Here is a 14,132-nt window from a genome sequence, read left to right as displayed (position 1 = left end):
GATCGTCATGGGACACTACAACTCTCCACTGGTCAGAAGTCTGAAATAAAAACAATAATTTAAAAAACAAAACAAAAACATATTCATCGACTGATCAGGGAGGAACCTCCATATCAGAGGTGGACGACACTGACTGGCCAATATCAGATTTTTAATATATCTGCCTAACTCTATTCAGAATTGACTTTTACGGCAAGCTGGCTTGATGTAAAAATAGTTTTGAACATACCAATAGGTCTTCAATATTATATATGGAATGAGTTAAATATTTGAAAGATAAGATAAAAAATATATGGGGAAATTGGCACATTGCAGCAATATACGTATATAATATATAATATAATAATATAGCAAATGAGGGTTATAAAACATAACATAATTCACAATTTCAACACTACTTTGTGGTAAGTAGAAATGCATGAATGAACTAGGCATTATGAGGGTGTGCAAAAAGCAGTACAACATACTGAGACGAAGCAAAAAACAATGAAAAAATGTGAAAATCTATTTTTTTTTAAATCAAGATATGTTCAATAAATAACACATTAGAAGGATGTGAGAATTTGAAGGATACAAATAAACAAAATTACAGCATACAAACAGGATGTGCAAAATATGTGTTCACATTAACAGGTCTACAAAAGGTCATATAGACTGCATGTACAGAAATATAACCACATAAACTGTGTTAACTCATAAGCAGTGATTGAGTTGCTGTACATGTTGGTATGGATGTGGGCTGATGTGTGACTTCCTGTTTCTTACAGTACAGTACAGTGAGCGACGCGCGTTGCATTGTGGGACACAAATAAAGCGCATATAGGACAACGGGGAGCACAAAGGAATGAAAACAGCTTCTTGAAAACTTTTATTACTACCTTGGTGTGATGTTAATTCATAGGGGTGCTGAGTAAAATCTCGGTTTTCGCGGCTGGCAGGCTGACAAATGCCTCAGAAGCGCAGGGAATGTGAGTGAGTGGAGTGAAGCGGCAGTGAGCTCCGCTGGCTCTCCGACTATCACTGCTTTTTGTCAGCTGGGCTGTTTGCATCCCGAGGCCCGACCGTTATCACAGGCCTGATCCTAGAAGGTAAATTCCATCTGTACAGTCTGTCAGATAAAGTTAATGCCGCTCTTTACATTTTAATCGGACCGCTTTGTTGTCCGAGCATTGATTGGGGCAAAGGAACAACTACTAGTGTTGTGTTGTGTCAGCTAGCGCTAGCTTGGTGGCTAATGATAGTTAGCAAACGAACGTTAGTAGCTGCGTCAAGTTAGCCAGAATTAGCGAGAGCAACACCGGAAGTTAGGCGATTCTGCCTTCAAAATACAAGCAAAAATGGTCGGGGTGAGGGATAAACATTGGTGTATACAGGGTCTCTGCAGCGCCTATCAGTGTAATATTCTAATTCAGAATTTCTAAATGGATTTGTTGCCCCTTGCATAAATACGAAATAAAAATATCAACTCCGTTGTTTAAAGTTAATTTTATTGTTTTGATTTTGTATAAATGAATATGGGGATATTGGTCTGTGACACTGAAATATTTTTAATTTCAGCAGCATGCCATGGGTTGATTGGGATGGTAAAGAACAGAGCAATGGTTAGAATATTCCATTATGTTTCGGATTTGTAATTGGAATACTGAACTGAGAAGTGCAACTTACATGAACTGCACTAAACAACAAACATTGCATGGAAGGTTGTAAATATATATGCCGTGAAAAGGATTTGGTGAAAACAACTATTTTTATTTACTACAGATAACTCTTTAAATATATTCTACATTTTAAAGTCTGTATTGTGTACTACTATCCAAATGACACGTTCATCAATATGGATTTTGTTTTGAAAGCTATTACCGGAAGTCACGTTTGTTGTCTTCACGCTAGCTTGACACTAGTAACGTTGGTTTGCTAAACCATATTTTGTTGTTGCAGACATTTCCTTTGTTCAGCAGCTTGTTAGCTAGTTGTGTAGCCATTCCTGCCTATATTTTCGATGCAGCCTTTGTGCTTTTTGTGTGCAATTTGACTGTCAGTGTGTCGGTGGCCCTCTGCAAGCTATTTCAGTTCAGAGCATGTTGTCACTTGCTGATACGTGATGTAAACAGACTGAAAGTACGAGGTTGTGGGCTACGCCCCCTCTGCCCCATCGACCACCATCATGAATATTATATTTTTGTGATGAACCTTGGTGGATGTGTACGCCTTTGTTGTTGTTGCTATTGTGACTCCTGCCCAAAAATTACATCATGATGAAACCACAAGAAAGAATAGTGAAAGCCAGGAGTCAAGGGTGTTTATACAGTGAGGCCAGTAAGGAAGGAAGTAAGTCTATCAACAATGTATTTCGAAGTCAATGTATCCAGTCCACATTACTTTTCTCTCTCTTTTTTTTTATCATGCACAGACTAATCCAACAAGACTCACAATAGGCCACTAATCTGGAGGGAAATGATAAGACTAACTACATTCTATTACGTGCTCATTCACAACAGTGTTTGACACTGTGTCTGAATTGCAGAAATACTGTAAGATAATAATTCTAAGTATGATAGCTGTCATGTCTTTAAGATTTACTGTATGTGACAGGCTTAAAAACATTTTTTTTTGTTTATTTTTTAGAAAAAAAATCGGTGTTTGTTTTTATGCAGTGTGCATGTACAGTAAAGCACCTTCCTTTCTGTCAGTTAACAGATAGAACTTAATAGCAACTGCTATTCAAAATATGAAATGGACAAATTAAGCAGAGCATTTAGTTAAAAAAACTCTCTGACATTTTAGCCCTAACAAAACACTATGGTAGAATCAAAGCTCCCCTCTATTAGCCCTATTTAGTGTGGCAGGTTAGGAACTCTCCTGTTGCACCTCCTCAGCCCAAGTCTATAATTCACATTGCCTTTACTGGGCCAACATAGCCCGAGAGTATTTTCCCTTGGTCTCTCTCTGTGTGAAGGGGAGCTAGCTCTCCCTGCGAGAGCCCCTTCACTTGAGCTTTTGTTTGATGGAAAATCTCATGCCTCAGAGAATCCACATGTCTCGCAGACAGCTGCTCAGCATCCTGTAGTGCACTGGCCTCCACATGGGTCTGGCTCGCATCGCTGCGCATCTGCTTTGATTGTTGTTACGTAACTTGGCATTTCGTTCTCCGTGCTGTCTACCCTGCTTTCACCCCCTCTTACCTTCCCTTCCCCTCCTAGAGCACCCTTCTCTCTCTCTCTCTCTCTCTCTCTCTCTCTCTCTCTCTCTCTCTCTGTGTTTGTACCTATTCCCACTGCTTTTTCTTCTCTCCTTCCCTGTACACTCGCCTTTTCATTTCATCCTTTCCTTAACATGTATCTTATCCTGCCTTCATCCACTCCTTGAGAGAGATTGATTTTTTGCAAAGTGATCTTTGACGTTTTGTTTTTCTATCTAATTATTGATTACTAATGCAGTGGCCTAGCGAGAGTCCCCCATGACATCTATTACTTAACACCTGATTCTGTAACTTCTATGTCTGGGTTTTGTTTAGTTAGGTATTCATTAGAATAAAGTAACACATCTACACTGGTTTAAACAAACTTTAATGATGTACGGTGCTAGAAACAAAAGAATAACAAAGCTTAACAAAAATATTTTTGTTAACATGAATCAATTTTTTCTTTTCCTGTCAAAAATAGATCAAGTCATTTTGACTCCTAAGATATAATTCGAAGCTTTCATTAACAAAACAAAAGTGAAGCATTTCGTTTGCTTTTTTCTCCACAGGAGGACGTAATCCCCAATCCCAGGCAGAATCACTGACTCTGACATGGGGGTCAAAACCTTCACCCACAGTTCGACGTCCCACAGCCAGGAGATGCTGGAGAAGCTCAATGCTCTGCGCAACGAGGGTCACTTATGCGACGTCACCATCCGGGTCCAGGACAAGCTCTTCCTGGCCCACAAGGTGGTCCTGGCCTGTTGCAGTGAATTCTTCCGCTCCAAACTGGTGGGCCGGCCAGAGGAGGAGGACAAGTTTGTGTTGGACCTTCATCACGTGACGGTTAGTGGCTTCACCCCTCTCTTGGAATATGCCTACACCTCAACCCTCTCCATCAGCACAGAGAACATCATCGATGTCCTGGCAGCTGCGAGTTACATGCAGATGTTCGCTGTGGCTAGTACATGTTCAGAGTTCATGAAGTCCAGTATTCTGTGGGGTCCAGGTAACAACAACAACAACAACAACATGACGGCAGATAAACCGCATGAATCTGCCCCAGAGAGCGCCTCGTCAAACTGTGCCCTGACGCCACTGGATGGCAGCTTGTCACCCGTGTCGTCTGACTGCAGCGTGATGGAGAGAAACGTCCCTGTGTGCCGTGAATCGAGACGTAAACGCAAGAGCTTTGTGACAATGGCATCACCTGAGAGTCCACTCAAATGCACTACACAGATGGTCACCACCTCCCCTCAGATCCCCAACCCATCTCCTTCTTTCTCAGACAGCGCAGCCCAGCCAGTGGAGTCCTCCCTGGCCTTCCCGTGGACTTTCCCCTTCGGCATTGACCGGAGGTTCCACTCGGACAAGCCCAAGCTCCCGGAGAGCCCTCGCTGCCTGGAGCAGGGCACCCCGGGGACCCCAGAGGTGGTGGTCGGCCGGCGGCTGAGTGACTTCCTGACGTGCGAGAGCTCCAAGGTGGTGTCGTCGCCCGTGCCGGCGGAGGAAGAGGACGTGAGGGTGAAGGTAGAGCGTCTCAGCGACGAGGAAGTCCAAGAGACGTCTTCCCAGCCGGTCAGCGCCTCGCAGAGCTCGCTGAGTGACCAGCAGACGGTGCCAGGGAGTGAACAGGTCCAGGAGGAGCTGCTCATCAGTCCACAGTCCTCCTCCATAGGTGGGGCTTTCTAAGTCATCCTCCATATGTAACTGAACTGAACCACAGCTTTTGGAATTACTCATTGAATGCGTGTTTCAGTTGGTGTCTCATAGCTGAATTGCTGACACTGCAGACTAGGGTTACATGGTTATATTGGTTTGCCGATATATTGGGCCAATATTGGCCTTTATTTTTAAAAATCAGGTATCAGCTAGTCACTGTTGTCCACCGCCAATATGTTGGAGGTTTCTCCCTGACCCAGTTTCTCCAGTAGTCCATAAAACCTTCAATCACATCACCCTGCCATAAAGAGCTGCTAACAAGATTTCTATTTGTATTGGTGTCAATGGAAAGTTTTATTGTCCATTTCTACCCTGCCATGAATAAAAGAAATACGGAAAACACCTGTAATTTGGGGCTTTTATGGTAATAAAATGTATCTGCTGTCAGCAGCTTCAATCCAACAATATCGGATCTGCTTTCCCAAACCCATATCGACCTAACCCTACTTCAGACAGCGTCGGTCTGCTCTAGGCTGTACTGTGTAGTCACAAAATCAAGAGACAGCTGTTATATGAGCAAAATGCTTTTTTCCCCCTTGCCTCTTACCAGGGTCGATGGATGAGGGAGTGTCTGAAGGCTTGCCATCGATGCAGAACACCTCTAATGCTGGAGGACATGCAGAAGATGACGAAAGGTATCATGATTTGTTAAGACTTGCAGTTAGGCAACAGAAGTAAAGGAAATACAGTCATAAACTTCATTAGTGGGTGTCTGTGCCACACCTGTTTAGATCATAAATTGGTACCTTATGTTAAAATAGCAAAAGCATGATGAACCATAGTATAATGCATGGCAGTTGGATACTGTAGATGCCTGAGGTTACAACGGACGACGTGCATAATGAATTTTATGTGAAAAGTAACTAGGCGCCTAACTGGAAATACATGAGTCAGTGTAAGTAGATATAGACATAAAACTCCAACCACTAGACAGAGCTTAATCTGACTGATATCACTTTAATATTTCAAGGTTTCATTGAGGTTTCAATGGGAAATGCTCACAATGCTAACTGAATGACAGAGATAGAACCTGTTTCTCTTAACATGACAACTGTCTGGTGAAGAAAACATTTAAAAATATCAAAAGTATGTTTTTAAGAGGTGCATCAAATTTTGAGAACCAATACGAGTACTAACTACTTTCTTTAGTAGATTGACCGATACGAGTACTGGTCCGAGCACTGGTCCAAGTACTACTCAATTTACAGTCATGAATGCCTAGTATTGTCCTATTGTAAAGCAATTGCAGGAAAAAGTGCATAAATTGCATCTATTTATTCATTTAATCAAATTATGCACTGATCATTGTATAACAATCCAGCAAAATAACAACAAATAAAAAACTGATGATAATAGAAAATGGGCATAACATAACATAGAGAGGAGGGACTAATCAGTGAAATCACTTGGTGAAGAGTTTGGTTGGAATGAAAACCTGCATATTCTCGGCCCTCCATGGCACATGCTTTGAGACCCCTGGCCTAGAGGATGTAGCTACTCATTCATTTTTTCTTTCTATTCTCAGCTTATTCAGAATAGGTTAACAGATAAAATGAGATAATACCTTATTCAGATAAAAACAGCTTATTCAAAATAGGTTACTAGGTTATAAATAGGTTAATAGGTTTGTTTTTGGGAGATTGTCCCATTGGTCAACTTAGCTGTATCTGTATGTAGCTGCAGTTGTATGTGATAAGAACATAAACATCAAAAACGGTGTGTCCCCCGTAGTTTCTCCACTGCTCAATGCTAACACTTCAGCATACACTATGTTGAGTGATAGTAGGTGACTAACAATGTCTCAGAATTGAGAAACTGAGAACTTGTATCAGCTCTAAAGCTAAATGGTAAGTAATTAAAAATGATATGCAGCTAAGTCTGGCAGTTTTGTGTAAGAGATTGGGAAAAATTTACACAAAAATAACTTGCTGTTTTGAGCTACCAGGGACTAGTTTACCCGTTTCCATAGGAAGCGAATGTGGTGGTTGATGGGAGACTGTGTACAGCTAAAATCACTGCGCCGCTGATGACTACGTGGTTGCTCACCTGAAATAGTCCCAAAAATAAACTTGTGGCATTTAGTCGCCATATCCACGGCTTCTTCTAAACAACTAGACTAACTTTTACAACTGGTGGTGCTGGTGCCACCAACTTTTTCAACTGGTGGTGCAATCACAAAATTTGGCATCGCATATCTTGCTACAAACTGCAGTGACCTATATGTGTAGATTTGTTATTTCAAAGTACATAAAAAAGCATGGAAAGCAGAAATAAGGTGCAACATTTTATTTAATAATAAAGTATACCTTTTCTTTTGGACATAAAGTGCATAACCAGTCAATGTACAAACAGTATACAGCATTTTCCTGAGAAGCCTCCCCTTAAAAGAAATCCCCCTGAGCACCACAAGGTTTCTCAGTAGAGCTGGGTATCATTAGGATTTTACCGATTCCGGTGCCATTTTCTATTCTTCTTATCGATCCGATTCTTTATCAATTCCCTTATCTATTCCTAGTGTAGGCTATACATTTTCAGGGGTAGAACAATACATACAGCTTTAGTGGAGTTAACTTTTTTCATTACTCCAGACAGACGTGGCTGTGTAGAGTTACTCCTCTCTCAGAATTACTTTTCAAAACAGCAAAGGCACATATGCCTTAGAGAACGAAATACAACAGCAAGTGAAAAAATGCAAGTAATTGGAGGTCAACATCACAGAACAAAAACAAAATATTTGCCTGTTCTTTATTTGTCTGTTCAAGCGCGCTCTACCCGTAATAGCAATATTTCCAACAGCATTTGAAGGCAGCATCTGCTTGCCACAAGTGCGGCTAGCAAACTTGCTGTGTGTTATACACTCACCGAGCACTTTATTAGGAACACCTGTACACCTGCTTATTTATGAAATTATCCAGTCAGCCAATCATGTGGCAGCAGTGCAATGCATAAGATCATGTAGATACAGGTCAGCAGCTTCAGTTAATGTTCACATCAAACATCAGAATGGGGAAAAAATGTGATCTCAGTGACTTTGACCGTGGCGTGGCTGTTGGTGCCAGACGGGCTGCTTTGAGTATTTCTGAAACTGCTGATCTCCTGAAGTATTGATATCAGGACAGGTCAACTTTCGAATCCAAATATGAGCTGGATCTGCACCGATCCCGATACTTTAGATACTATCACTGTCTATATTCTTTAAAGGTTGAATGGTCATCTTGCTAAAGTACAGTATATCACTGTGAATCCTCACTTTGATTTCTCTTCTCTTTGTGTTTCCAGGCTGGAGGGTATCCAGTACCCATACCACCTCTATATCAGCCCCTCGGCCCGGCCAGGCACCAACGGCCCCGACAGGCCCTTTCAGTGTCCAACCTGCGGAGTTCGATTCACACGCATTCAGAACCTGAAGCAGCACATGCTTATACACTCCGGTAGGTGCATTGGGGAAAACACCGCCGACTTCAAAAGGAATCTGTCTTTGATTATTGATTTTAGGAAACCTTTGTGTGTTACATCATTTTGTCTCAGTCAAGGCAATCTAGAAACAACATATACTGTATAACATATTAGTGATGCAGTTGCACTTGATTTTAGCTCCCAGGACAATTTTTAAAACACGCCTTTTGTGAGATGTTTTGGAACATTCTGTCCCCGCTCAGTTTTAGATCAAGGATAAATTTTACAAACCACTGGCTGATTCTTATCATATTCCGACACTGTTGGCTTTGAACCGTGTGTTTGCAATGTTTAGTTACATCAGAGGTTTAGTAAGTGACATGCAGTCACAAGACGAGTGTGTTTTGAGTAAGGGCATGACTCACTATTGCTTGCTCTCTTGCTCTTACTATCAATATCGCGATTGCTGTCACTGTTACTCTTTCCACCTATACGTAAAACCAACAGCTGGATGCAACAAGTTCAGAGCCATTCTCTGGGGGTTGTCGATAGTCATTCTGGGAAACTGAAGTAGAAGTAGATGAGGCAGGTTGAGGGAAAGTGGGTTCACCAAAAAAGTAAATTACAACACTTCATCACAAAATAACTCCTGGAATGCCTTGAACATCACAGACTGATTATATCTTACAGTGTAAGAGTATCCATGGGTGGATTTTTCCTTTTTAAGTAGAGGTAAAAATACTGGTGTAAAAATGAGTAAAAAGTACCTCTTTCAGTGAGTGAAAGCTACTGTTCTCACAAAAGAGAACATTGCCACTTCTATACTCTGCAATGCAGGAAAGACGAGAGGACGGAGTTCAAACTAAGTTCTTTTTAATTTAAATAAAATGCCAAAATAAAGTGCTTGAACAAGTATTAATCAACATGATTCATTCAACACAATTACATTTAGTTTGTACTCCAGATGCAGATTTAAAATATAGCAAAGCGCAATACTTAAGTCAAAACATACTTAAGTAAAAGTAAAATTGCTAACATTAAGAAATAGAAATAAAAAAAAAAAAGTTAAAAAAAAAAAGTATAAATACACAAAAGGGCCTAGAGTAGTATATTTGCGTTCCCTCCTACTGTACTGGGCTACTGCACTTTTCTACACCTTGTATATAGCTTTGTGATGAATGGAATAAATGAGCCTTTAATGTCTACAGTCAGGGCATTCCAGGGAACATTGATTTGGAAAACAGTCAAGGCTGTGTCTTTCGGGAAAAACATAGTCATCAAGCCACGCACACACACGCACGCACTTGCACAGACACTAACACATGGGTGATGGTAATGTACAAATCAGCTAAGCATGGGTTTTCTCTGCCTTCCCCAGGCATTAAGCCTTTCCAGTGTGACCGCTGTGGGAAAAAGTTCACACGGGCCTACTCCCTAAAGATGCATCGGCTGAAGCACGAAGGTAAACGCTGTTTCCGGTGCCAGATTTGTAGCGCCACATTCACGTCCTTCGGTGAATATAAGCACCACATGAGGGTCTCCCGACACATAATCCGCAAGCCGCGGATTTACGAGTGCAAAACGTGCGGCGCCATGTTCACCAACTCTGGCAATTTAATTGTACACCTGAGGAGTCTGAACCATGAGGCATCCGAACTAGCAAACTACTTCCAGAGCAGGTGAGGAGTCCGGGGGCGTTGACCCCATCATTTACTCAGATCTCACCTGGATCAGAAAATACCCCTTCAGTTAAACCTCTAATACCTGAGGTTCATTTGATTGTTCTCCCTTCATGACTTTGGTTGTGCAGTTTGTTTTTGAGATGATTGCAGTTGCTTCGAATTCAATTCAAGATCAAGTGCACCTGACGTATTTGACTGTATTTGTTGGGGTGTTTTAATCCAGGTTTGACTCGTTTAATCTCCATCGTAAAAAGGAGATGGAAAATACTTCCAATCCGTTTTGGCCCTGGTCATGGACAAATTCCATGAGGTGTGAGGATGAAGTGGTTTGTCAAGTATACTAACTGAGTGACTTCTTCCTAAATTAATTGACCAACCACCAAAATTTGAACTCAACTGTTCAGTGCATCTGCTTATGTTTACACTCAGTTTAAGTGAGTATATGGTTTAAAACCACTCAGTTTACAGTCCTATTATTACAGACCAGTACAGAACAGTTGCACTTTGAAAATAGAACTATAGCTGTGTTATAACTTTGTTTATCATCCTGTACCTGCAAACCACAAGTGTAATCATTTTGTCATCTTTATTTGACCTGTTTCTATATGAATGCATTTTTATTAATCCAATAGAGTGGGTTGTTTTTATCAGCAACCCAGCCCACAAAGCCCAGTGAAAGTCAGAACATAGTGTAAGTCTTTTATAAAGTACAAGTGTGCTTTTATTTCCCAGACTTTTCCACTTCTTAATCAACTCAAGCCCTCACAGGTCGGCAAGGCTCAAACGGGCCATTGACTCCTCAAGAGTTTTATAGTAGAAGGTCTATGCCTGAGATCACAACACTGTGGAAAATTCTCTGGCATTCCAGTCAGACTCTTATCCCCCATCCTCAGACTTCACATAAAAAGATATGTTAACTGTATTGTATTTTTTCTAAATTGCTGATTTCAAGACCAGTTTGTCAGATTGAGCTGTAGTCTTTGCCACAGAAGAACATTTATTTATAACCTCCACCATTTATCCTGGATACCAAGCTCTGTGGCCCACTGTGTGATAGTCAGTAGACGTAAAGCTACAAGGGTAGGGACTCTGATAAATCTGCCCTCTCTGGTGTTTTTACAAGTGTTTTGCAACCTAGGTTATACTGTGTACTTGCATATTTTAAAGGGGCTCTATTATAGGAATTAAATTTACTTGTATAGATCAAGCATGTGTAATGTGTAGCTTTTGTTAGAGCAGTTGGATCAAAAGTTAATTGCATTTTAAAAAATACATCCATTTTCAGAGTTAAAGATTAGCTTTAGTTACCACAAGTCGACTTAGATTTGACGAGTAGCACCCCTCTCTATATAGCTGCTTAAATTCTTCTAATTAGGTGTATTTGTAGCATTTGTATTGCACATAGTCTGGTTAGCCTCCACTAAGCATGTTTGCAGCTTCTAAAGGAAGAATCCACCCTAAAACACTTTAACACTGTTAAAAAACAGCTTTTATGCACCAACAGACCAGAATGCAATGCCGCCACGTGACATGTTGCGTTTTTCAGTAAGGGCCATGGCCACGATCATCAACACGTATAACCCACAGCTGACTGATCACCCTTTCAAGCTAATTATATGACCATATGCCCACTTTTGATTCCCCCCTTCTCTGGGGGTTGTGGAAAGGCATTCTGGGAAACATCGAAAATCACTAACTGAAGTAGGAGAAGACGAGGCAGGTTGAGGGAAAGCGGGCACATCAAAAATGTAAATTACAACACTTCATCACAAAACTAGAAGGTGCTCGGGGAACGCAAACTTCCGCCAACGCTGAACAATTCTCCAACTTGCTGTTAACACCCAAAGGCATCATTCCTATCACTTACATTTTAAGTTAAATTGATTTCTTGACCCTGCAAGCATTTCAAGGATTTGGAATCAAGTTTCTATCTCCATTAGTTTCATAGTTAGGGTTAAAAAAGTATAATTGTCTATCCCAGATCCAGATGACCACCAAAATGGAATCAGCTGTTCCTTGGTCCAAGGCCTATCTGTCCACCAAATCCGATCATAAGTTTTTGAGCTATCCTGCTGACAGACGCACAGACAAACAAACTAACAGGGGCGAAAATATAACCTCCTTGGTGGAGGTAATAACTCCTGGAGTGCACTGAACATCACAAATTGATGACATCTAACAGTGATAAGAGTATCTGAGGGTGGATTTGTTTCTTTAAATCAAGGGAGATTGTACTGTCAACCAGCCAGGGATCCAGTATTGTGAATGCTCTCTATGTGTGACAACATATTTTTGAAATTCATTCATGAAATACCCTATTATTTAATCTACATTTACTCAAAAAACCTCATGAAGCAATTGTTCTTATCCTGAGGCAATGTACAGTACATTTGAAAACAAATCTGTGGAATAATGTGCCACCTTTCAGACATGGGCAATTTAAATCTAAAATTTGTGTTAAGTTAATATAAGAAGCTCAACTTACTCTCTCCGTTCTTGCAGTGATTTCCTCGTGCCCGACTACCTGAGCCAGGTGCAGGAGGAGGAGGAGGCGCTGGGAGTCCAGTACGAGCTGGAGGAGCCCCACCACCACCCAGTCTACCCGGGCAGCACCTCCACCTCCGCCACCACTGCCGCCTCCTCCTCCTCGGTCCAGATGCCCGTCATCTCCCAGGTCTCCTCCTCTACCCAGAATTGCGAGAGTTCCTCTGGCTTCCTGTCGCCCGAGCCCCTGGACCCCCTGGAAGCCCCGACCTCCCTCAAGATGGACGCCGACGGGACGGCAGCCATGACGGAGGAGACCAAGATGGACAACAGCGGAGGAGGCAGTTCCCCGGAGGTGTTTGAAGAAGAGCAGCAGCAGCAGCAGCAGCATGCCCAGGCCAAGGAGCTGGCTTCCATTACCATAGAGTGATTAAAGTCCTCTACTTCCCTTCATGTCTTATGCTGCATTCATGTCATGTGGGAATACCCGGCGAAACGACTTGACCGCTAAAAGCAACGACTTGGAAATGTTCACAAGTTTGAAACTTGTTTGAAGCCGTCTAGATGCCATGATTGAAGTTTTTACTGTAGCCTTTAGTTGCTCCTGATCCGCTTCTTTACACTTAACACAAATGCACTTAGTGAGTGATACATTTGAGTTCATGTTTTACAGCAAACCAAACATTGCAAAGTCAACTGCAAACGAAAAATCCAGCCAAGTAGTTGGCCCCTGCCATGGCCATTTTAAGAGTTGTGATCGCAAAATGACACATGAGATGAAAGGCGTTCATTTTGTTTGTTTTATTAGAAATGATAACGTCATTTCCTACACTTGACTCCAGGTATTTCCTTGTTGGTGATGTCAGAAAGGAAGTCTGAGAAATTGGGGTCTCGAAGTAGTAGTTTCGAAGTAGTATTTACCACCTGAAAGCTGAAATGAACAGTATTTTCTAGTAGTATTTACCATCTGAAAGCTGAGGTGAATGGTAGGTAGGAAGCTCGTATAGCATCTCTTCCCACATGACATGAATGCAGCGTGAGCTACAGATATTTCTCTCTTAGCCAATTTGAAGTCTGTTAAGTCCAAGCCTTGCCCTACTTTTGGAAAGTGCCTGAGAGTCCCCATTTTAACAAGTACTATGTAGAGGAAGAAGAGGTCTTGACTTTGCCAACGGTGACAAATCGAGTCTTTGCAAAAGAAAAAAAAACTTTATTTCATCGATAGTGATAATGCTAGTTTGTATGGGCAGAGACTGTGTTATTCCTTCAGTGCCGTCGCTATAGGCAAACTGTTAATGTCAATATTATCTATATTGCAAGAGCTTGTACTGTAGTTTTAACATTTGAATGCTATGTATGTTGGGTGTTGTGAAGTATGATATGTCAGGTGTGTGTATGTGTATATCTTTTATCAATATGAACACAGTACATTTTTAAAACATTTTTTAAAGTTTTCAAAACTTGAAATTATATTGACAGAGTATTCCCTTAAGATGTTTGCGCAGTATGTGATTTTTCTGACTTCTTACATCAAGATTTTTTGTTTTTTCTTTGGTTGGTCATCGCTGCTGTCAAATCAAAACCTTGTATCTCCAAAAAGTAAACTCTGTGGAAATTTAGAAAAACAGCCTTTTCTGATTAGCATCATGCATTTTTATTTTTTTTAA

General features: G+C 41.2%; 1 protein-coding gene across 1 annotated transcript; it reads left to right on the top strand.

Annotated features, from left to right (window-relative positions):
- The first annotated feature begins 809 nt into the window (after positions 1–809).
- On the top strand, positions 810–13,082 carry zbtb44 (zinc finger and BTB domain containing 44). The gene is made up of 6 exons (XM_078284321.1): positions 810–1,088; positions 3,751–4,859; positions 5,454–5,568; positions 8,183–8,334; positions 9,678–9,978; positions 12,484–13,082. Exons 2-6 carry the CDS (start codon positions 3,794–3,796, stop codon positions 12,893–12,895), a joined length of 2,046 nt encoding a protein of 681 aa, XP_078140447.1. The 5' UTR covers positions 810–1,088; positions 3,751–3,793; the 3' UTR covers positions 12,896–13,082.
- The last annotated feature ends 1,050 nt before the right edge of the window (positions 13,083–14,132 follow it).

Source organism: Centroberyx gerrardi, chromosome 6, assembly GCF_048128805.1.
Source record: "Centroberyx gerrardi isolate f3 chromosome 6, fCenGer3.hap1.cur.20231027, whole genome shotgun sequence".
Lineage (NCBI taxonomy): Eukaryota > Metazoa > Chordata > Actinopteri > Beryciformes > Berycidae > Centroberyx > Centroberyx gerrardi.
Note: the sequence above shows the minus strand (reverse complement) of the source record. Positions and strands in the feature narration are given on the sequence as shown.

What these genes read in the sequence shown, in the direction of transcription:
- zbtb44 (XM_078284321.1), top strand. Translation starts at nt 3,794, where the DNA reads ATGGGGGTCAAAACCTTCACCCACAGTTCGACGTCCCACAGCCAGGAG. An exon ending in TTGTTAAGACTTGCAGTTAG is followed by an intron (nt 5,569 to 8,182) that starts GCAACAGAAGTA and finishes TTGTGTTTCCAG; the next exon opens with GCTGGAGGGTATCCAGTACC. An exon ending in GCACATGCTTATACACTCCG is followed by an intron (nt 8,335 to 9,677) that starts GTAGGTGCATTG and finishes TGCCTTCCCCAG; the next exon opens with GCATTAAGCCTTTCCAGTGT.